The 24,654-nt window shown below is 40.7% G+C and overlaps 1 protein-coding gene across 1 annotated transcript; it reads left to right on the top strand.

The window, feature by feature from the left end:
- Positions 1 to 4,844: 4,844 nt before the first annotated feature.
- Positions 4,845 to 24,290, top strand: LOC132958285 (adenylate cyclase type 2-like). The gene is made up of 26 exons (XM_061031011.1): positions 4,845 to 5,113; positions 6,835 to 7,881; positions 11,117 to 11,314; positions 11,407 to 11,568; positions 12,493 to 12,642; positions 13,112 to 13,269; positions 14,032 to 14,143; positions 14,257 to 14,384; positions 15,700 to 15,858; positions 15,949 to 16,108; positions 16,213 to 16,395; positions 16,496 to 16,527; positions 16,651 to 16,704; positions 17,222 to 17,285; positions 17,401 to 17,498; positions 17,656 to 17,740; positions 18,084 to 18,221; positions 18,312 to 18,389; positions 18,667 to 18,848; positions 20,319 to 20,403; positions 20,512 to 20,670; positions 21,439 to 21,585; positions 21,687 to 21,794; positions 21,893 to 22,007; positions 22,735 to 22,859; positions 23,185 to 24,290. Exons 2-26 carry the CDS (start codon positions 7,090 to 7,092, stop codon positions 23,317 to 23,319), a joined length of 3,807 nt encoding a protein of 1,268 aa, XP_060886994.1. The 5' UTR covers positions 4,845 to 5,113; positions 6,835 to 7,089; the 3' UTR covers positions 23,320 to 24,290.
- Positions 24,291 to 24,654: the final 364 nt, after the last annotated feature.

Below are 24,654 nucleotides of genomic sequence, written 5' to 3'. Positions count from 1 at the left end.
TCTTTGTCTGTGACTGTCTCTCTATAAAACGCATGATGGTTTCTTGTCAAAGTATTCTTAACAAATCAGAGTTTGAGTAAGTGTTGAATCAAGACCACGCTAACGGAGACCAAGACATAACCGAGAATTAAGACCAAGAAAACCCAAGACATTTTGAGGTGCTAAAAAATGCTACATTGGAGCAAATACTGCAGTCAAAGGACAAGACCATGATGAAGGGATGTCTGGGTTTATATGCCAGCTGCATTTTATTATCTTAAATGATTTGTAAAGCAGGGCTAGAAACGGGCTCAAACTTTCAAAGTAAAAATCATTTTGTTAGGTATCATGGTTGGTCTTTTGTATGCATCCTTTCATAAATATATGTGTACCAGTGAATACCTTTAATTCTAACAATGAGTCTTCAATCAAAAATGATTTATTCATGGGAAAGATGCTGTTTGCGATAAATTCCAGCAGAGGTCACTCTCCACCGCCATTTGAAATCAATTACATCATGTCATGTTGGCTTGCACAACAACACACCAAAACACCTCTAGTATAGAGTTGTGGATGTCATGTTCATGTTTTAAAGTCGAAGCCTTCCCTTTCTGCCTTTCCAGAAAGGTTTTTTTTTTTCTTTGATACGGTTGCATGTTTAAAGGTCCTCAACTTCATTTGACTTTTGAAATTATCTTTAAAAACAGAAGATGAAACAGTTTATTATGACATTTGTTTGGAAATTTCTCAGATTTAATGTCAGAAACAGAAGTTAATATATCTCTATTATCTACTTCTGCACAGAATTTCTAAGTCTATAATTCATTTGAGAGCACACTTTGATAGTTCCACATTATTATCATCCCCATTCTTATTATCATGATTATTAATGCACAAATCAATTGAAAGATGAATGATTTTTGAATGAAATGTGCATAAATTAACCCCTTAAATTAATTCAAGGTTCAAATGTTGTTTTGTTTGTTTGGCATTCAATGTCTTCATTGTTTAGTGTGCAGCAAAAAGAGTAATAACCAGGGGCACGTCCATTTGGCCCCCCTTGAAATCTGATTAGCCAGCTCACACCCCAAAATCCAAATCTATGATTGGCTATCTGCCCAATCAGAGGCGGGACTTAAGTACAAGTCAACTATTCCGGCTGTTTTCAACAGGATAATGGTATTACTTTCTGTTTTCAGGTGTCAATAAATACTTTGCTCATTCCATTCCATATCTTGCACACTGTCTAACTTGCGATGGACTTAATTGCCTATAAATGTATTTTTGCAAGTTATTCAGGGTACAAGAGTTTACATGCAAACGTCTTTGTTTTTGAGTCCCTAAAGAATCAAGCCAAGAAAACCTATAGTTGCCACATTGTGTTACTTACAAGTACACATCATTAGTGGGGATAGAAAGGGTAAATAAATAATAATAATAATGTGCATGCGTGTGCCCACAAAAGTCTGGACACACCCCTGATAATAACAGAACTCTCTAAATATAGACTGCCTTGTTTCTTTTTTGGACTTCACATAGAGGGTTAAGCCTCCTCTTTCTGAGAATAGATTCATATTGAACCGGTTTGTTTGGTTCGGAACAATAGTTGAAACAAACAGCACATCTATTTTAGGAACATCCTAAACAGCACACAGGTCATATTCACAGGAGGCTCAATGGGCCTGCCCAGTTAATAACATTCAGCACGTCTGCTGACGTTTCATCTGCCTGTGATTGAGTTTTAAAAAAGAGAGTGGGTGGTGGCTGCAGATCTGTTCTGTGACACTAGATCAACAAATTCAAATAGTGCAATAATGGAGAAGGAGATGCTTGACGTCAAAGTGAATGCTTCAATGCTGTAGAGATTTATAAATAGGGGGTTTTGTTCGTATTTTTATGTCATCTTTAAGGCATAAATGACCCCAATCTTTCATATTTACTCTCCAAAACGTTTATCTGCTTCATAAAAATAGATCCTAAATTCACTTCTCAAAAAAGCTAGAAACTACAACAAATAGGCCACCTCTTGACTTCAACAGAAAACTCTTTCAAACGTCTCAAATTCTGTTACAAAAGCTGACTCTCATAGTCCGTGCACGGCTTTTGAATGCGGCTTTACCTGTAATGAAAAACATACACCCTCCGTCTGGCACTAAAACCTGCAGCTGCACCATCTTAACAACAGCCTGCGTGTGTTTGCAGATGTTGTAAAATGTCATGTTTGGTAATATATGGAAATATTACAACTCTCATAAACATGTTTGATCTGAAAAAAAAAAACAAATAAGGCAGAGCGGCACATGAAGGAGAGAGATATTAAGATAGTGTTTTCAGTTTGTTTTCAGAGCTATTTATAGGTTAGTTTGGCTGAGCAAAGAATACACTGTTCATGTTCATATTTAATATGACAGAGCTCTTACCTCTAGCTGACCTCATTGGATGTCAGAGGGAGATTTTACCTCACTATAGGAGTTACCATATGAAATTATATGTGTATATTTGTTTCCACACATGATCTATACATATTTTTTTTCTAATTCTTGAAAGTACTCATGGCAGAAATTTAGTTGAAACGTCTCAAATATGAGGATTGAATTATTTTATTTTGATTTTATCATCAGATATTTTTTCTAAAAACCCAAAACCTAGAACAAAATTTGAAATGCTTCTTTTCTCTTACAAATATTTTAATAGACAGGCACCACCCACTTCTCCAGGCACCACTACACCACTGGGCACCATCATATCTTGAAGAGCTAATAGTGCCATATTACCCCTCTAGAACATTATGCTCCCAGGTTACAGGCCTGCTCGTGGTATACGGTCTCTAAATGTAGTATGGGAGGTAGAGCCTTCAGGTTACAGGCCTGCTCGTGGTATACGGTCTCCAAATGTAGTATGGGAGGTAGAGACTTCAGGTTACAGGCCTGCTCGTGGTACACGGTCTCTAAATGTACTATGGGAGGTAGAGCCTTCAGGTTACAGGCCTGCTCGTGGTACACGGTCTCTAAATGTACTATGGGAGGTAGAGCCTTCAGGGTACAGGCCTGCTCGTGGTATACGGTCTTTAAATGTACTATGGGAGGTAGAGACTTCAGGGTACAGGCCTGCTCGTGGTATACGGTCTTTAAATGTACTATGGGAGGTAGAGCCTTCAGGTTACAGGCCTGCTCGTGGTATACGGTCTCTAAAAGTACTATGGGAGGTAGAGCCTTCAGGGTACAGGCCTGCTCGTGGTATACAGTCTCTAAATGTACAATGGGAAGTAGACCCCTCAGGTATCAGGCCCTTCTCCTGGAATCATCCACCAGTCAGGGTCCAGGAGGCAGACACTCTCTGTTGTTAGGGCTTGCTCAGGCTTGGGCCAGCTCCAACTGTAGTTAAGATGCTACAGGCTTTGACCGCAGGTGACCTGGTACCCTGAGCTCCTCTCTCTCTCTCTCTCTCTCTCGCTCTCTCTGTATGATATACTGTTACTGCATACCACTAACTTTAAATATTCATGGGCCATTCCAGTAACTAACCATATACAGTATCTGCACGGGGGCTTCTGAGCTCCCTTGTCTTGTATGTTCCTCTGGATTGTTGGTGTGGATGGCCTTGCTGCTCTGAACCCCTCATTGCTGACATTGTAGCTATACCCTAAATATAATTTATTCATTGTTGTTGTTGTTGTTTCTCTCTATCTTCTTTCTGCATATCCAATAAGAAAGTGTTTCCGTTGCCACTTTAACTTTGCTTAATGTTTCTACTGCGCTCATGTTGGATTCATGTTGGGTCTTTTTTGAATACTATAACAAAGGGTACAGTCTAGACCTACTCTTTTTGAAGTGTCTTGAGACAACATTTGTAATGAATTAGTGCTATACATATAAAGATTGATTGATTGGTGTGTGTGTGTGTGTGTGTTATTTCCTAAAAGCCTAACCAGGGACAAGGATTAGCCCTGCCTAGAAGTCCATATATACATTGCATCGGTTGCACTTTAATTAGATGTAACAATGTCTAAATGTATTGTCCTTGACAAATAAACTGATACATAAATAAATTGGTTGAAGTTTGTGCTGCTAGTTGGAAGAAAAAAAATCAGGAAGATGAAACTTTGCATAATTTCGCCCTATTTTCTGATTTTTATTTTTTCCAAACCAGTCGTAGCCTATAAGTTGCAGGTCTATACAAATTGGCTAAAAGAAAGTACAACCCTACTTGTATATCACCCATTTGATATGTAATAGATTGATTATACAATATAGTATACTGCAAGTTAAACACCCACATCAATCAATCAATCAAACTTTATTTATATAGCACCTTTCAGACAAATTAAATTGCAGTTCAAAGTGCTTAACAAGAGTGCAGAAAAGTTATTGTCAAAAAAGTCGTTTATAAAATCATTGATAAAATCATTGAGAGACTAATGTACACCAATAAGAATTAAAAAATATGTATAAAAATAGAAAAAATAAAATATGACACATAAAAGCAATAAGATATTAAAATAAATACACAAGAGGAAAATATTTAAAATTGTAGTAGGATAAAAAAGACAATACAGTAATGTTAAGATTTGAATTGATATAAAGCACTATATAAAAGCCAGACTGAATAAATGGCCTATTTGATACTGATTATACTTTTCACACCTTTACTTCCACAACCCTTATCAAAGCAGGACTTTAGCTCATAAAATAGTTTTTTTTTAATATCAAAAGGAACTAAACTGTTCCTCCACCTCCGCTGCAGTCAGACCTTTAAGCTACCTTTCCTCTCCATCCTCCTGCCTCTGTTTACATCATCCTACATCTATTTGCATAGATGGACCAGAGCGCTCATGCTTGTACACGCATGCGCACAACGCTCCACCGTTCTGCCAGTGCCTCGTACAAACCCAGACAGGCGCGGACTTTTCTAACGTCTGTCATTAAGAAACGACGATTGAATTTGGATATTTTTTTTGACCTTTAAGCCGCTTTTAAAGGTGAAAACTGTCCCGAGTGCTCTCTTAACTAAAGTTAAAAGGTGACAGAGAAAGTTGAGCCACGAAGACAAGAGAGGGAAATTAACTTTACAGCGTGTGTATGAGCGGTTCAGCGTTAAACGGGACGAGACCAGAGGGACGTTAATAAACAAAAAGGTAAGAAAAATATTTAAATAAATAAAAAAACTCTCATATTTGTTAGCCGGCCATACAAAAGTAGAAAATAAATTGTAAATTATTAGGACAGAAATGCACCTAAAGCTGGGTTTTTCTGTCATACTAAATGTGAAATATAAAGGGAACTTTCAGAATGACATTTAAAAAAACAACAACTTTTAAACAGATTTACTAATTACTACATTGTCTTTTTGTGATGTTTACACCTGCTGAGATTTAAAGAGGACATATTATCCTCCCTTTTCCAGCTTTTCAAACAGTCCCCCTGTGGTCTAAATGAAACATCTGTGCTGTGCTTTGGTCCAAATATAACATGAATCAAGCACCAGAGGAGGTTTGTGACCCTGTATAAACCAGCTCTCTCAGAACGCTCCGTTTTGGTGTGTGTGTCTCTTTAAATGAAATGAGCCCCCCCCCCCCCCCCCCCCACCACCCCCTGAGTTTCCCAGGTAGACATCACTCCTTGTGGCACATGCTGCTCCTTGGATGGTCCCAGTTTCCGAAGAAGAAGTCGTTCTTCTGACTTCGGTGTGTTTCAGTTCGGGAAGTCTGAATGTCGTAACAACAGCAACAAACATCGTGGACGCTACTCAGAAGACGTGTGAAATGTCTCTGTTACAAGTAAAAGTTGATGTGCAATACGTGAATTAATAATAAAAAAAAGTATCTTAGCATTAGCAAAACGTAATGATGAGTGGGAAAGCTCTGACAGCAATGAATTGAAACCAGCAGACAGGAGAAATGGACACCAGTGGAAGAAGACAATAACGACCAATGAATGTGCTGTAACATTACCACGCAGTATCAAAGAAGTGTTTTTTCTCCAAGAGGGGGGACACATAATACTTGTCAAAGTATTTGAAAGAAAACCAGATTATTGCCAACTAGTATAAAAAGCGCACGACAAAGATGATCTTGCCACACCAGGGCAGGTACCTGTATAGCCGTGTACCCGCAGCAGAAAAGAGAGCTTATAGAGATATTTTATTCATTGAATCATAGTGACTTTGAAGATATGAGGAAGTCATAACATGTTGAGACAGATGTATGTTTGATCGAGTCTAATGACAGGGAAGAAGCTGTAAAAGAGTAAAGCAGCAGAGAGGCAAAACCCCCGAGCAGCTGGTGAATGTAAAACATTGTTTTAAGATGCACTGGGTGCGTCGCTCACATGTCATTCCTGTAACACACCTGAATGAAGTGTGTGTCACTGGGGAGAGCTCACAGCTAGACTAACTCGTTCTCTCTGCGTAATGGGTAAATGACTGGAAGCAGTTTGCAATTTAGAAGGCACGGAAACAATGCAAAGGTCGGACTTCCTGGCTGTTAGTGTTGAACTTCGCTTGTGGCATGCAAACATCAGAACGGTTTCTCAGACGAAATGCACAGTTTAAAAAAAATTCTGTGAGAGATGTTCTGATGTTTGTGTTTCAAATTCAGGTTCCCTTATTTGTGAATTAGCAGATACAGATGACTGATTAGATACTACACTAAATAATGACCTGCTGCAACTTTTACCCCTGCATGGATGTGATATATTTTTCACTTCTATTGTAAGCACAGTGTAACCTGCTGTCTATGCTATTGTTTTGCAGGAGCGAGAAGAATCGATTTTTTCAGGACTGGCAGTGTAGTATCACATGTCCGATGGTGTAATTCTTTACCGATTGTGTTGAAAAAAATGTTTTTCTTTTCGGCAGGACAGCTTTTCCGCAATCCGGGATGAATCTGCACTCGACAAAGACGACTATGCTACGGTCTAGGATTCCATACCAGCAAATTTGGGAACCTTAATGGATGAGATTAACCTCAAAAAGAACCTGTCACACTGCCCTCAAGAACATCTGGACCTGTATTCTTGATCCGTGTGATGTAGATGTAGGGGGAAAGAAAGGATAGACTATTAGAAAAAAGCAGATAGACTGTGGGGTCCCTCACACTCTTCATAGGTCACAATGCCAGACCAGTTGCAGGATTCTCAGGAGAAGGGGGGGCCTGGAGAAGAAGCACCGCCGGTTCCTTTGGTGCCGGACGTTCGGGTCGCTTCCAAGGGCGATAACTTCCTTCACACAAAAGACGGCTTGAAACAACCTGCACAAGAAAGTGATATTTCAAAAGTAGGACTTGAGGAATCCCAGATCTCTGTGGTGGTTGGTGTGGCGAAAACGGCGCAGGCTCCTGAACCTCTGAAGGCAAATTCTTTGTCAAAGGGCGCCGTGACCCCACATGAAGATCGGCTACAAACGCACAACAGCAACAGTGACTCTGACTACAGCGTCACTAAATCCAGCCCTGGATATGTTAACGCCGGCTTCATCCCCGACCTCTGCGATGTCGAGTTATCTGAGCTCGACAGAAGCTCCCTTGAAAAGACAAACCACATCTCTCCCCTTAATTTCTCTGAACCCACTTCAGACAAAAGCACCAAAATCAGTCCAGCGGAGGACGGAGGCGAAGCCAAAGCAGACTGGACCGACGAACCAAAAGGAGAGAAATCGCTAAGCGAGGCTTCATCCGACGCCTACCACCCGAGGGACAGCATCGACGTCAGGTGGGACGAGGACGACGAGGACCGGCGGAGCACTCAGTCCGGGCGGAGCGTGAAAGAGGGGGTGTGCTGCTGCTGTCAGGCCTTCAACAGGGGGTGTCTGCGGTGCGTGGAGGAGACGCCGGCCATGCTGTCCGGACTGGTGCTGTCTTTGGCCTTCTGTGTGGCCCTCATCGTCCTCATCCCCACCACAAGAAAGGTTAGAGAGTGTGTGTGTGTGAGGGATGGGATACGCTGACATAAACCTTCCTTGTGTTTGTTTAAAGGTTTTCAAATACTTTTTACATACTGTGCGTTTAAAGAGGTCATATTCTGCCCTTTTTGGGGTTCATATATTTAATCTATGTTCCTACTTTTGTACGTTCACAATAACTAAACTTTGAAAAAAGTGTCTGTTTTCATGTACTGCTCCTCCTTGCTCCCTCTACGCTCTGAGTCCGTCAGCTACGCTCTGTTGAGCCCCCACTGTTAGACCCCACGTGGGCCAAGTCTGCTCTGATTGGTCTGCCGATCCGCTCTGTCGTTATTGGTCAGTTGCTCAGCACGGTTCTCGGAAATTTCAACATGAGCTGCAGGGCTTGTCACAACGAGCCAATGGGCTTAGATCAGTGATCTCACACTGACAATGACGTCGCACTGACACATTTTTATCGAGGGGGGCTAGAACCGAGTGTTACATGCAGCTAATGCTACAGCTAACAGGAGGACGTAGGAGAAGCTGCGTTTCCGCGGACTTTGAATTTTTGCACATAGATGTGCCTAAACATGCACAGGACACTTGGAGAACACACTAAAGAGCATATAAAACCAGAAAAAGAAGAATATGGGACCTTTAAGGAACATGAAGATGATACCTTTGGCTTTGTGGGGCTGGGAATGTTTAGTAGTTGAAAGATAGAATTATCATTTATCATCAGAAACAAATAAGATCAAGGCTGAAACTATTGAACAATCTGCGGATTATTTGTTAAGTAACTTTATTGTCCATGAAATGTCAACAAATGCACTACTCATTGTAACGTCCCAAACCCGATTTTATATCGTCATCGTACAATGGCACACATTTTATTACTTTTGTATGTAGGTCATCAGAATCAAACTGTAATTAAAAAGACTTTTAAAATGTGCCCTACCTTTTAATCACACAATGAAACTTTGAATGGACTTTGTCCTCATTGAAACAGTTTTTTGTTTCCAGTGTAACATTTTCTACCCTCAACAACAAAGACATCATTTTTTGTAAACAGAAGTGGACTTTGACTTCGAAGCGGTTTTCGCCTTCAAACTGACAACAAAGTCCGTCCCCTTTTTTTTAGCCCTGATTTGTATCCAGCAGATCCAGATGGGTTTCAAAAAGTCTGATCGACAAATCACATCCAAACTTTGAATGTGACAGGGTTCATATACATGTTGCTAACTGGATTCTAAGAATGCGTCTTGATGCTCTGGCTGCACTAATCTTGAAGGCAAACGATTGGCTGTGTTGTTACCCCAGCAACCAGTGAGGATGAACCAGACGTGAACACCAGACACACATCAGATCTGATCACTTGGACATTTTAAATACTTTAAAACAAAAACTAATCCAAGGAACAAATCTGATTTAACAAGCAGATGTGATTTGCCTGCAGCCTGAAGAAAGGCCTGATGGGTTACATTTATCCTGATCAAAGATTGACTAATATATTTCTCAAAGCTGTAGACAACTTAGAAATGATGTGACAATGTATGACGCTCAACTTGAGATCAAGAAGAGTTGGGCAGTAGGATAGGGGGATGAATCTTCCAGTATCTCACGATTAAATTCTTGGGGTCAAGGTTGGATTTAAAATTGATTCCCGAGTCACAAAACATTCTTGTATTTGGTACAAAGGCGTGCTTACTTCAGGATCGCCTCCAGTCTGCTGTGCACTTTATTATTTGAGAGTGTCAAAATGATATTTGTCATTAAGAAACACAATAAAATGTGTTCAAGATGTTGACGACGCTGCAGGAGAACACAGAGGTTCATCCTTTGTTTGTACGATTAATGTAGCACTTTTTTTTTTTATTATTATTATTTTATTTTAATTTTTTATATTCAGGTCTAATTACAGATTTATTCCTCAACTGTTTATAGGTTCTTGCTTTAAATCTCACATATATTTTTATCCCTGCACGGGTTATGTACATTTCTTGTATAAGTCTATTTTAATTGCACAGTTTAAGTTTGATTCATCGAGGGGGATTCTTTAAATCTTTTTTTCAGGTTAATATATATGTATGGGAGGGGGGGCATCCGTTTTGTGGTTTAATTTGTAACAAATGTTTCATGTCACGTCTTTGTAACCTGCTACTGGATGCTTTGAATTTCCCTCGGGATCCATAAACTATCTATCTATCTATCTATCTATCTATCTATCTATGTATCTATCTATCTATCTATCTATGTATCTATATATCTATCTATCTATCTTTCTATCTATCTATCTATCTATCTATCTATCTATCTATCTATGTATCTATGTATCTATCTATCTAGCCAGTAGAGCCTTCAAGTATGATAAATGAATCTACTAGTTATACTGTGTCTTCCATTAATCATGAATTTAATGAACCAGTGATTTGTGATGTCATCTTCACTGGCGGGCACATGACTTTATGGGTCGTTTGTTCTGTACAAACAGTTGAGACAACAGTGTTAAATCCCTGAAAGAAAAGAAACAGATATCAGCCTTCATGCTGCATCTGTTGCAAAGACTAAAAATAGCTTTGCTTTACATGGCTGCTGTAGAATAAAACCTTCACCGGTTGTTTGAAGTCTCAGCCAAGCTTTCATGTCTCTTAACTTGAGTCCTCGATAAGCAGACAGGTGAACAACAGAGCACAAATAGGACGATACTGGGTGGATTTGTTCAGGAAAAAAACACTTTATTTTTTCAAATTCTGTCTGCCAATGACACTTTTTTTGTTTAACACACAGGATGTTTTTTGTTAAAGGCTTTATTTACACTTAAATATAATAGAAATCAAATATATAACTCTGTGAGTCATGACTGTCTACAATGGGTGTAACACCTGAGTCCCACTGTCTGTGATGTTTTCAGAGTTTTCAGAGTCCTATCTTCACTTTGTTTACATCGCCAGGACGGCCGGCTGACTCCTCCCCTCGTGTATAAAAGTTGTTTAATTGAGGGACTAGAGAAAAGAAGAATAACATACTGTACTCACTGCTTAACTGTGTTTCTAGATCACGCTCATTTCAGGTAAATTTACATGCAGTGTGAAGATACGAGCATAATAAAGGTCGCTAGCATTAGCATGCTAACACAACAATGCACCGTGAGTTGTTTTGGTTTCATGCTGGTGCTCAAGGGCGACATCTGCTGGATCAAAATAATCACATATAAAGCCTTTAAATGAGTAAGCTGAGATGTTGTTCTGTCTCTTCACAGAATATTGCCGTCCATGTAGGAGCTCTGTCCGTTTTGTGCGTTGTTCTCTGTCTGAGCGCCATCCTGCTCGTCTGCCTGCCCTGGCTGGCCACAGTGAGGCGCTGCGGAGGAGCCCTGGCCCTCTTTGTCTGGGGCACTCTGTACATCACCGCCATAGTCTTCATCTTCACCGGGGGACCTGTCACTGCATGGGAACAGGTGAGAAGCCGACCACCAAATGGAACTTGGAAGAAGCCGAATGTTTTTGGTCCATTTACTGTCGTTTAACTTTCTCGATTTTTTGTGTGCAGGTGGCGTTTTTCCTTTTCCTCTCTCTGAGCGTGTACACGGTTCTTCCTCTCTCCATGGCCTGGGCCCTCATGTTTGGGATTGGTACCAGCGTCTCACACATCATCATCATTAGTGTCTACGTCCCTGTTACGAAACCAGAGACACCCGATCTGGCCGTCCAGGTGAACATTAACTGTCTTTGGATAGATTTAAGTGAATCATTTGACGCCCTGAAGCTACATAAGAATCTTAATCCATGAGTGGGGTCGCTAATGCTTTCCATTTTTTAGAGGCAGGGTCGATCCAGTTCTTAGTCACACGCTAAGATTTTGCAAAGCCTGGGGATCTCACTAACCTAGAATCCTTTTGAGATTATTTCTCATGACGCACCTGGTGGAAATCACGACTAAAATCATTTGAGCAGAAAACCCAAAAAGGAGGCGAAACTAGTGGAGTTGTGGAGACAGCTGGAATGCCTCTTTATCACAAGATTGGTTTTCTTGACACTAGAGATCAATAAATCCCTTCTAATTGGAAGACTAGTTTGTGTTATCTGCTGAGAACTTAGATAAGTCTCCAGAAAACGAACCAGAAATGGAGTAAATAAAATGTACTGATGCAGGGCGCTTAGGTTTCTCGGGTACTAACAAGTATCTTTGACCTAAATGACCAGGACAGCTGACCTTTTGAAAAAGTCAAAGTCAAATGTGAAAGTAGGCCAACATTTGCAAATTATTTGCCCATCTATGAGCGAGATACTCTTTTGCATGTGCCGCAAAACAGTGTTAAAATTCAAATAAAGCCGGTCATGCTCAGGCAAGCCTGCACTTGACTGTTTTGTGTTTTTTTTGACACACAGGGTTTAGAGTGCAAAAGACCTGACAAAGAGATCCTTAAACGACCCGTTACGTGTCACAGAACAAGTTAGGAATTAAATAGTTCACTGATCGTTGTTAAGTTCCCCATTAACCTGTCACTGATTGATCGGCCTGTTCATGTATGGGCTCGCTTACTTTGCTCTTCTTCTGTGTGACATCACAAGACGGCCACGATGAATGGAGCAAACGATGATCCGCTTTCCTTTCACCTCTGAATTCCTCCCTCAGCTGATCGCGAACGCCCTGCTCTTTGTGTGCGTGAACTGTGTCGGGATTTTCCACCTGTGGGTGACGGAGCGCGATCTCAGGGTCTCCAATCAGAAGAGAGAAGAGTTCAGCGTCATCCGCTCCCGGAAGGAAGTGCGGAAATATCAGCAGGTGAACACAAGACTCATGAAGCTTCTTTCTATCTATTGGATTTTTTTTTTATTTATTTATTTTTTGGCATTGTGATTTCATTCTGAATCAAAAATCATTATCGTCCTCATAAAGGGCTCTTCACCTGGACAGCCTTTTGTGAGCTGGCTGTGGCGCTCCTCTGTCCATTCAATAGATTAATCATTCACTTGTCTGATGCCAAGCTGCAGTAGACCATGCAAACCTGGACGGACAGTATTCCACAGCAAGTAAACAAATAGATGAAACACGGTTCACAGAGCAAACACGGCTCTGCTTCAGAGAGCCTTCTGATGGCCGCGTCCCGTCTTTTACGGCCTCCGTGAACAGATTGTCGGATTGTAAGACAGAGGACCGATGTCAAAGTGCAACAAGGTCTCAGAAAAACTCATCCCCCCCCCCCCCCCCCCCCCCCCCAACGTCCTCTCTCTCTCTGTTTCCTCTGCAACAGGAGCAGCTCCTCCTATCGGTGTTGCCACGTTACATCGCCATGGAGCTGAAAACGGAGGTGGTGAATAGGCTGACCAAGCCGACGGGCAACAATAAGAAGAACGAGTCCAACTTCAACAACTTCCACAGCCTCTACATACGGAAGCACAAAGACGTCAGGTGATGATCACACGGGAGTCTCACCCCTGCATGTGCTCCTTTCTGTAAACCTGGTTGCTTTTAATGGCGTTGACTTGGCGGTAACGCCGCATTCAAAGTGTAAATTTGTAAGGCACAAAGAGGAATGAGACAACTTTTTAAACGTCTAGAAAGCAAAGAAACATCGACCGGCTTCAATAACATTAACAAGTGAAAATTAAATAACATAAAAACACACTCCTCCTGGTCATACGCACACATCTCTCATCCACCTGTATTATTTTATTATAGTATGTTCATATCACCTCAATAAGTTATCCACCTGTACAATATGTCCATATTCTGTATATTATCTGTAATCTAGTATAGCATGCTCACTGCACCTTAATCTGTATATTATAATCCTAAGAATATACTTATATTTATAGCATTTATTTATATTTATAGCATCCCATTAATCCAGCCATATATACCCAATAATTCATTTTAATTTACATCTTTAGTCTATGTTTTAGTCTACATCTGTACATTTTGTAATTACTATACATAGCACAGATTCTTGCACTTTCTGCTTATTTGCACTTCTGGTGAGATGCCAGTTTGTGGTGTACTTTTTACGAGACCCTCAGAAAAAGTTTAAATAAGCCAGGAGCCAAAAATATGTCGCCTGTGTGTTCAGATTTGACTCCAAAAAGGAACGCCTCTGCACTCCGATGCAAATTTGCAACAGGTCACATGTAAACGCGGTTCATGCTGACGTCTGATCCGTGTGTGTTTTTGCAGCATCCTGTACGCCGACATTGTGGGCTTCACAAAGCTGGCGAGCAGCTGCACGCCAGAGGAGCTGGTCGCCGTGCTCAACAAGCTCTTTGGCAGATTTGATGACATCGCCAAGGTGAAAAACCAAGCCCAAATAAAACGTCCACTTCTTCATGAATGACAGATTTGTGTTCAGCTGTTGGACTCACTCCCCCCCCCCCCCCCCTTTCTGTTCGTCTCCGTCTGTAGAAGAACGGGTGTCTTCGCATTAAGATTTTGGGTGACTGCTACTACTGTGTATCCGGCCTGCCTGACCCCATTCCCACGCACGCAAAGAACTGTGTTCAGATGGGGCTGGACATGTGCACCGCCATCAGGTCCGTTCATTTGAATTTATGTACAGCTTCTTCTCCAAAACTTTATTTTTACGAGTCTGTCTCATCTCTTGTTATTCCTCATTTGACTATGAGACGAATCTGATTTTTTAAAAATGTTTTTTTATATACTTCCTGTCATTGTCACCTTCTGTTTTCCAGCCACATGAACAAAAGGTTGTCAGTGCTCTTAATTTGCATCTACAGCTTCTGCGCCGTGTGTAACTTCCCTATGCGTCAACTGGCACTTTTATGTCACTGCTAGTTTCCTCCACAGCTGAAACCCTCTTTATATTAAAGCTCAAAACATCACACTGTTACAGAGAACGGGAGAAAAATAAAAAAGGGAATAACCACAATGTTCCCAAACAATTTCACTCAGTTTCGTGAAAATGTGAAAAAAAAAATTGGATACAAAGTGTATGCAGGTGGGTTCATTCATGCAATCTAACAAGGAGCTTTTTGAATTTATAAAAAGATACAGAAAGTGAAAAGAGGAACACATTTCAGATGTTATGAAAATCAATATTAAAACAGGTTTACATGTTTCCAGTCTGAGCTCTGTTCAATGAGCTAGCCTCAAGCTAGCGCGGCCGTCCGTCCATATGCAAACGTTCGTTACTCTTACGACTCCGTAGTCAATTTAATATCATTTAGCAACATGTAAAATGTATTTCAGCACAGATATTTAATTTAAAGACGCTAGATTGCTGGCTGGCAAGCTCTGTGATTACTACACATTGCACATATTGCACATTCCAAGTTTACTTTTTCTTTAAATTTTATTTTATTTACCATTTTGTTTTGTACCTTTTGCACTATTTAGAATTTATTACTGTAAATATTATTTATCTATTTTTACCTCATTTTATTTTATTTTATTTTATCTTATTTTATTTTATCTATTTTTACCTTATTTTATTTTATCTTATTTTAACTTATTTTATTTTATTTACCTAATTTTATTTTATCTATTTTACCTCATTTTATTTGATCTATTTTTACCTTATTTTAGTTTATCTTATTTTACCTTATTTTGGTTGTATTGCACCGTGGGACGGAGACAAACGCAATTTCGATTCCACTGTATGTCTGGCATATTTTGAAATTGACAATAAAGTTGACTTTGACTTTGACTGATTGGACAGCCTGAGAGCCGCAGTGCATTGTGGGGGCAGTTTAGCATAACCAGTATGCTCCTGTTTCGTACTTTAAAATTCTGGCCAATCTAGTTTACATCAGGGTTTTTCTCGCATTCACAAAATATTGCGTTCTATGATTTGGGATCACACTACATACTCTCTCTGTCTGTCTGCAGCAAGCTGAGAGAGGCGACGGGGGTTGAGATCAGCATGCGGGTCGGGGTCCACACCGGCAACGTGCTCTGCGGTGTGATCGGCTTGCAGAAATGGCAGTACGACGTGTGGTCGCATGATGTCACGTTGGCCAATCACATGGAATCTGGAGGTCTACCTGAGTAAGTAAAAAAAAAAAAACCTCAGAGATGACACAACTCTGATTGGGAGTAGAGAATTGTTATTAATTCTCGTTGTCCTCGTTGATAAAGGCGAGTCCACATCACAGAGGAGACGCTGCAGCACTTAAACGGAGCATACCAAGTGGAGCAGGGGGACGGGGGGAGTCGGGATCCTCTTCTTAAAGGGCGGAACACCTACCTGGTTCTCGACCCCCACAAGGCGCGCAGAATCTCCAGGAGACCTAAATCAGTGAGTGTGCACACACGACGTGCAACATGTGCTTTTTTTTTTTTTTTTTTAACCTTACCTGTCAGTGCTCATCATAACGACACTTTCTTTTTGTGTCATTTCAGGTAAACACTCTGGCGTCAGGTGAGCCCAGGCAGCGGGCATCGGTCCGGATGTCTCAGTACCTGCAGTCCTGGAGGACCATCCACCCTTTCGCAGACCTCAGCAACCCCGAAGCCACGCCCTCCAAGAAGAGAAAACTGCCCAGAAGCATCACCGATGTCATGAAGCAATCACATCCGTCTGCTGTAAGGGAAACACATCATCTCTGCTCTACCTCTGTTTGTTTGTTCTCTTTAAGGGATACGATGTCTGTATTAGAGGTGACCATATGTGTGTGTGTTTCAGGAAAGACCATCCTTCCAGAGCAACCTCTCCGGGTAAGTCTCCAGTCACATTCAAAACAACTCAGAAAAATGACACCTGCATAAAAAACATGAACAGGAGAACATACTTTATATTATTTTATCTGCAGCTGTTTCTAATCTCTTCTTTATTTCCAGTTTGGATGTGGATAGTGGTGTCGTGGGAACACTGGACACTGTGGACAATAAACGGTGAGATCTTAGCAAATATTTGTTTCAGTCAAAAGTCCAAGAAATGGATTTTTCTTGACTGCTGCTGCTGTAGTAGTAGAGTTCTTTTCTTTTTTTCATTCATTGGATTGTTGATGGACGGCTTGCCTCCCCCCACCCCCTTGCTCCCTATCCCTCTTCCTGCATCTTATCCCATCTCTCCCCCTATCCCCTTCCAAGCCCGGCGCAGTCTAGGCCTGTGAAGACTGTTTCGTCATGAGCCGGGGATCCGGCCGAAGATTTCTGCCTTTTAATAAGACAGTTTTTTCTTACCACTGTAACTTTGCTGCTTTGCTAAAGTGCTCATGATGGATAGGCCGGATCTTTGTAACATAACAAAGAGTAAGGTCTTTTACCTGCTTTTTGTAAAGTGTCTCGAGATAACACTTGTTATGAGTTGACGCTATACAAATAAAAATTAATTGATAGATTGATTGATTCATGTCCTTAACCACCAAAAAACCACATCAGTTCATGTTTTTTCTTTTTCCCCATCAAGGCGAAGGTTAAAGAAGCTCAACTGTTTCACCCTGCTGTTCAACGACCTGAGCCTGGAGAGACAGGTAGCTTCAGTCTACGGTTCTGAAGAGTGTGACTGATGTGACCGAGCAGAAACAACCATGATCTACTTTTGTGTTTTGCAAATCAATGACTCTTGAGTGTGTGTTTGTGTTTTAGTTCCGCGTCTCAGAAGTTACAGGTTTACATCACTCCATGAGCTGCATCGCTCTGATCTTCGTCACCCTGTTCGCTGTTCAGATGCTCGTCTCTAAGAAGTGAGTCAAAGTCGCACACTGACACGCGTTCTCCAACATTACTTTTTCATTTTGTATTTGATTTATTACCCTGCGCCAAACACTCTTAATTTGATCCCTCTTGGTGTTTAGGGGTTAAACAGGATCACTGATTGTTTTTTCACATTTTCCCTCTTAGTAACTTTGAGATGGCCGTGTCCTATGGTGTGACCTTCCCTGTCCTGGTGCTGCTTCTCTCCATCGCTTTCACTGGATACCTGGAGGTAAACAAACACTTTGTAGGTCACACTGAGCAGCGAACACATCGGCCCCTGTTAGGACTACAGAGTAGAGCCACACCTGTTGTGAGACTGATGCGGACACTGATTAGAGATTACAAATATGGAAATGATATTTTGATGAATTGAATTGTGTGACCTCATTAACAACAAACTAAAAGTTTTTCTATCCTTCTCATCCTCCTGGAATTCTTTTTCGTTTGGATATGATTTATTTTAGATCAATATGAGAACAGCTGCTTTGTGGACTTTGTGAATTGGAATGATAGAAGTGACCATAGCTCAATATTTAAATGTCTGTCTGTTTTTTTGTTGTTTTTTTTTTCAGAAATGGCGTTCTAAGATGCCCGTGGGTGTCCAGTGGATTTCAGGGCTTTCCCGCGGTGTCTCCCGCCGGGTGGTGCTCAGACTCTTTGTGGTCGCTCTCCTCGTGCTGATGACTCTGCTTATGGCCTTTCTCAACCTTGTGAGTTATTCTGTCCTCATTGGACCCCCCCCCCCCCCCCCCCACCACCACCATGTACAGAAACATTAGTTGATGTTTTTTCTTCTTCAGGTCTTCCTGCCAGGAAACAACTGCACAGCGATCGTCAACAGGACAGAGCTGGAGGATCTGAAACTTTACACTGTGCCTGTACGTGACAGAAATCACCAGATGTGTCATTTATCCACGTCTAGATACAACAATCTAAATAAAATATGGATGAAAAAACATTGTAGAAAACCCTCTTGTATATGTATATCTCTGTATCTGGAGATTTTTTTGCCGGTTTAGAATCTCAAGACAGATTTATTCTTGATTCTTTACGACGTCTTAAACGTTGACACCTTCAGATCTGAACATAAACACGTACCTCGTCATGAACCACATTTTTTTCTCTCCCTCCTCCCCCGCGTCTCCAAACATGCAGTACTACCTGTACTGCTGCTTGCTGGCCATGCTGGGAGTGATCGTGTTCATCAGGACGTGCATGTCGGTGAAGACGCTGCTGCTCACGCTGGCCGTGGTGGTTTACCTCGCCCTCTTTCTGCACGTCTACGCCCCGAGGTCGTACTGCCTCATCGACCTGCTGTACCCAGACAACGGCACCAGGTGAGCAACAACCGCACGTGGTCACGTCATCACCAGCCGATTAGAGAAATAAAGCAGCAGCAGAATTATGTTCTATTTTTGGATATTGATGAAAAGGAAAACAGTGCTGAACACTTTCTACTGTGGAACAAGTTGGCAGTGACACTGTTACTCTTAAAGTTTATTATTATAGATATAGGAAATACTTTCTTTACCCCATGAGGGTAAATTAAAATTTTCTCTCTGCACCAGCGACCCTTTGCTTCCCAACCCAAGTCCCTACAGACTGAACTACTGCCCTGTTTAAACCTTGTTTATTGTGACATTAATATATACATGTGTTACAGCTTGTTAGCCGTCTACACACCTACACACTCTCAGTAATCCTGCTGGAGTTCATTTCCCTCTCTCCCACTGTCACTCTGAGCTATCTTTAGTCATCGCGCTCTCCGTTTGTCCCACTCGGCTGCGGTGTTGAATTCCAGCCTTTTGTCGTCCGCGCGGATAGTTTGCTCCGTGTCTGGAGTTTCAGATCGGCATCTTTTATTCAGGAGCTTTCCAAAGCAGGAGGCCCGACCAGGGGGATACAGACCCAATTAAAAGTGGGATACAAGACACTCTTTTGTGAGGAGTTTGGAAGTATGGGGCAACACCTACGAAACCACCTTACACTCACTAAGCACACTACAGAAAAGAGCCATTCATATAGTAAACAATGTAGGATATTATGAACACACCAATATACTGTTTTAAAATGACACATCTTAAAGTTTGGGGATCTGGTAGAATTTAAGACTGCACAAATAATGTATGAAGCAAAAAATAAACTGCTACCTGTAAACATACAAAAACTGTTCAAAGACAGAGAGGGGGGGTTACTAAAGTTGAAACAGCATTATGCTCGGACCAATTTAAAAAGTATGTGTATTTCCATTTGTGGGGTGGTTTTGTGGAACGGTCTTGACGAAACGATTAAACAAAGTATGAATATAATGCAGTTTAAAAAAATGTACAAAAGATATATCTTTGAAAAGTACAGAAATGAGGAAGGAGAATGTAAATCTCACAGCTGTTAAAGGCGCCTGTTCATTTTGTTCTTTGTTTTGTTTTTGTTTTGTTCTGTTTTTCTTAATAGCTCGATTGGAGTATTTTTTTTTTGTATTGTCCGTTTACTTTGTTTTATTGGATTTTGCATTTGTTAATGGTGAAGAATGGGGGGTAGGACTTGACAAGCCTAGGCTTCTTCCTATCCCTTTTCGAACGAGTCAAACGTGTATTATATTGAAATTGGCTTTTTATTTTTTTATTTTATACAGATTTTTTTTCCATTTGTTGTTTATTCATTTTCATCTATTTTTAATCGTTCGAAATAAAGAATAAATAAATAAAAGTAATGGAAAGAGAAAAAGAGAGAGAGAGCAGTTTAGAAGTCAGGATTACGTGTGTACCGCTTTAAATGTGTGATTTAACCTGTGTGTGTTTATTTTACAGGCCAGGAGTCCTAAAAGACCCTCAGATCATGTCCGGGGTTTGGCTTGTCATCTTTTACATCGTGTGCCTCATTCTGGCCAGACAGGTGTGTGATATGTGTGTGTGTGTGTGTGTGTGTGTGTTTGAACAAATGTCTCTTTTATGTAATGTTTGTACTCACAGCTGTTTGTCCCCCGGTTGGTTCTCTTGTCAGGACGAGCTCAGTTGCCGTGTAGACTTCTTGTTGGAGCGTTGTTTCGTCGCGGAGAGGGAGGAGATGGAGACCATGGAGAACGTCAACAAGCTCCTCCTTCAGAACGTGCTGCCGCTCCACGTCGCCTCCGTCTTCTTGGGGAAAACTATTCGCAACCAGGTATACACAAGCTCTACTTCACGCCATGTTGTCTTCACGCTCATTTTGATGAACTAGTTAGCTAGCCATGCATTTTTCTACTGAATGAACTTACAAACACTATGTGATCTGCAGAGTCCCTCTGCACCTTTAAGAAAAAGCTAAAGACCCAGCTCTTTCATGAATACCTACTAACTTAATGATGATGGTCTCCATATTATTGATGATGATGATGGTAATGACGATGGTTTTTGTTCGATAACGATGACTTATAAGATGGTTTCTATACTGATTAGAGCTCTCAAGAACTGCCCTCAATGTTGTGCTTTGCCTCTGGTCACTTCCTGTCAGCACCTGTGTGTCCAATCAGACTCAAAGCTGATCGTTTGCTCTTACTCACATTGTTCCCTTTTTTCTAGATCCTTGCTTGTGTTGTTCTTACTCTCTGATGTACGTCGCTTTGGATAAAAGAGTCTGCTAAGTGAATTGTAGAATTGAATAGAAGAGTTTGTTTAGTAGGTCAAATGTCTTTTATCTCACTAGAAATAAAGCTGATACTCGATCTGAAGAGAGTAGGTTTAATGGTTCAATTAAAGAAGTGTTCAAGCATGACTTTAAAGAGGAAAGAGAAACAGTAAGGCGGTAGCTTAAAGCAAAAATATTGATATACACCTCAGGCTCTCTGGGTGATACATGAGTATCCATCTGTCATTTCAGGTATTACATTTAATTCTTACTGTAAATGTCTTTTTCTGAGAGTCCCTCACTTCATATCTGTCTCTGTTTCAGGACCTGTACAGTCAGTCATACTCCTGTGTGTGTGTGATGTTCGCCTCGGTGCCAGAGTTCAAAGAGTTTTACAGCGAGAGCAGCGCCAACAGGGACGGGCTGGAGTGTCTGCGCCTCCTCAACGAGATCATATCGGACTTTGACGAGGTGTGAGGAAGAGGATGTTCACACAATCTGTCAGAGTCTGAAACATCAGGTTGGATTATTTTGTCTCTTAACTCTCGTCTCTGCAATCTTTTTGCTTGCAGCTTCTGTCAAAGCCCAAATTCTGTTCAGTGGAGAAGATCAAGACGATCGGCAGCACGTACATGGCCGCCACAGGGCTGACGCAGTCACCTCAATGGGACGAAACAAAGGTCTGCTGTTTGAAAAAAAAAAAAAAAGATTTGACGGGATGTTTTAGAAGGAAACACTTGTCCCTCTTCATTGACATGATCTCTGGCTCCCCCTACAGAAAGTGGAAGTCTCCTACAGTCATGTGCGCTCCATGCTGGAGTTTGCCATCTCTCTGATGGGCAGACTGGAGCTCATCAACACACACTCCTTCAACAGCTTCAAACTCAGGATCGGTGAGTCTGAGAATACTACTGATGATGGATCCTTCAAGTTTGAATTCTCAGTCCTCCAATATAACAGCAATTTTTTTTAGAATTTTTAAACTATATTTTATATATTGTAATATCTTCTTATACTGTATTATTTAAGTTGTTGCTAGTTCTGCTTTATTTCCTTGTTAATTGTTTAGCACCAATACACAAAGTCAAATTCCTTGTATGTGTAAATATACTTGGCAATAAACCCAGATTCTGATTCTGATTCTGATTCTGATAATCTACTGAATCTTTGACAAACTCCCAACATTTCATCAACTGGATCCATGTAATACTGACCCAAGACCTTAACCTTACGAGCCCCTCCAGAACATTATCAGTATCTTCTTTTAAAAACACATTTTTATCGTAAGGCCTTCTTAGAATCCTTGTTTCATCCATGATTTTTTGATTTGTTTTACTGTTAACTTTAGCCGATCTTTGTCTCGGTTGTTTCCCTTTTTCTCTGTTCATTGGATGATTGCTGCACTGTTGTTTTATTTTTCATGCTTTTAATAGGATTTTATTGTTGTGCATTTGACTGTTGGGATTTTTTCTTTTTTCTGTAAAGCACTTTGTGACGTTGGTTTTGATAAGCGCTTTATAAATAAACGTTATTATTATTATATATTATATTATTAAAGTCCAGTTTTATATCCATGATTTGAAAAATGCTTATGAACCTTTAACGTTGTTTACATGGCAGGGATAAACCACGGGCCGGTGATCGCAGGCGTGATCGGCGCTAACAAACCTCAGTACGATATCTGGGGGAACTCGGTGAATGTGGCCAGCAGGATGGACAGTACAGGAGTGCTGGACAAGATACAGGTGAGAGAGGGGAAACAGGGTTAGTTCAACATGTCCCACATGATGCCTTAATGAGAAAACCTGATTTAGGAGCTACATAGACTGCTTACACTGTTTTTTAGCCGTATTTTTTTATATTTTTGACTGCATATGTGAACACACATTTCAAGACGATAAGGAATATATAGAGAACATTTTATGTCATGAGATATTTTCAGAGCGGATGAAAAAAATACGAGAATTGGGAACGGTAGAAGTTTTTAGAACATGTTTAAAATGTCTGAAAGAATTGTGTAAAACTTGTGATCTTAGCTTCCGTCTGTAATGAATCCTCTTCTGCTCCCAGGTGACGGAGGAGACGGCCCAGATGGTGGAGAGCGTGGGATACAACGTCACCCTCCGAGGCGTGGTCCACGTCAAGGGGAAAGGAGATCTCACCACCTACTTTGTGAACACGGAGCAGTCGTCTCCTCAGTTCTGACCTCCTCCTGTCTGAGGCTGAGCACACTTTAAAAGACTTCACATGTCCATGTTTGTTTTCATGAACCTGGTGTACCTCACGGCTCTGTCTCGGGGACTGAGACATTTGCACTGACTCAATGCTGAATCGTGTAAAAAGGAGTCGCCTTCGTCTTTCGGATGAGACCCTAAATAAAATCCTAAGATCCGGTGAAATGAAGACTACAGCTGTGGACTGAAAGCAGAAAGCTCTCTACTCATGTACCAGTGTACGGAGAGCCACAACGCTAACTGTATCTGTACTGTATCAATAATAATAATAATATTATTAATTACATTTATATAGCACTTTTCTAAATACTCAAAGACGCTTTGACAGGAAACAACAAAAACAAAGCACTACACTCCTCGTCTCTGCCTTTTTTATAATCATTCTGAAAATACATAATCTTAAGGATGTTTTACTTCCTGGTGTCTGAATCACATGCCAATCCAAAAGTGTTCATGTACGATGAATGTAACCGATGTACCAGAGACTGCAGACGTTTTATGAGCTACATTTGAACCCATTTACAGGAATTTATTTAAAGTTAACATTTTATTTTCACTTTATTTTGGTTTCACAAAATTCAGATTTTTGCCTTTTTCAGCTCTAAAAGTTTTATGTGAGCCCATGCCGCTACAGATGATGCTGTGTCTTTAAGAAGGATGGGGGGTTTTTGTGATCCTGTTTGGTCTTTTTTACAGGCCGACAAACTGCAAAAACGTTTATGAGTCAGAAATTATGAAGGGGAAAAAGAAAGATTTATGTGAAGACAAAGAAAAATTAAGCAACTGGGGAAGGTAAACTCACTCAGAGTGGACAAACACTTTAACCATGTACTCGGCTGTATTTATTTGTAAAGGTTAGGAGCTCTCACTCACTGCTTGTGTTACTGCTCTCTGCTGGAGTCGGAGATGCCCGCATGTTAAATTAAAAGGCGTGACATTTGATGATTTGAATGACGTGGTTGTGCCATGAAACAGTCAGATAACGCTCATTTGAAATTGCACTTTTTTAAAATGTCGTTGTTTTTTTTTAAAGGGATTTTTGCAATACCAATACATTGTTGACAATGTTGCAATGAATATTTCTCATGTTGTTTTATTTCTGAGGGATGACATGTGAATGTAATGAAAACATGAGTTGAAGTCAGGGTGGAATATATTTTTATATATTTTATTTATAAACCAATAAAAAAAAAAACAACTATAATAGTGTGTGTGTCTAAGAATCCTTCATGCATATATCCTCTGCAATCAAGAACTGTGGAATTTCCCCCCATTCGCGGCAACGCCCACACGCGCTGTGATTGGC

The sequence above is a fragment of the Labrus mixtus genome, chromosome 23, assembly GCF_963584025.1.
Source record: "Labrus mixtus chromosome 23, fLabMix1.1, whole genome shotgun sequence".
Classification (NCBI taxonomy): Eukaryota; Metazoa; Chordata; class Actinopteri; order Labriformes; family Labridae; genus Labrus; species Labrus mixtus.
This window is presented reverse-complemented; position numbering and strand designations above follow the sequence as displayed.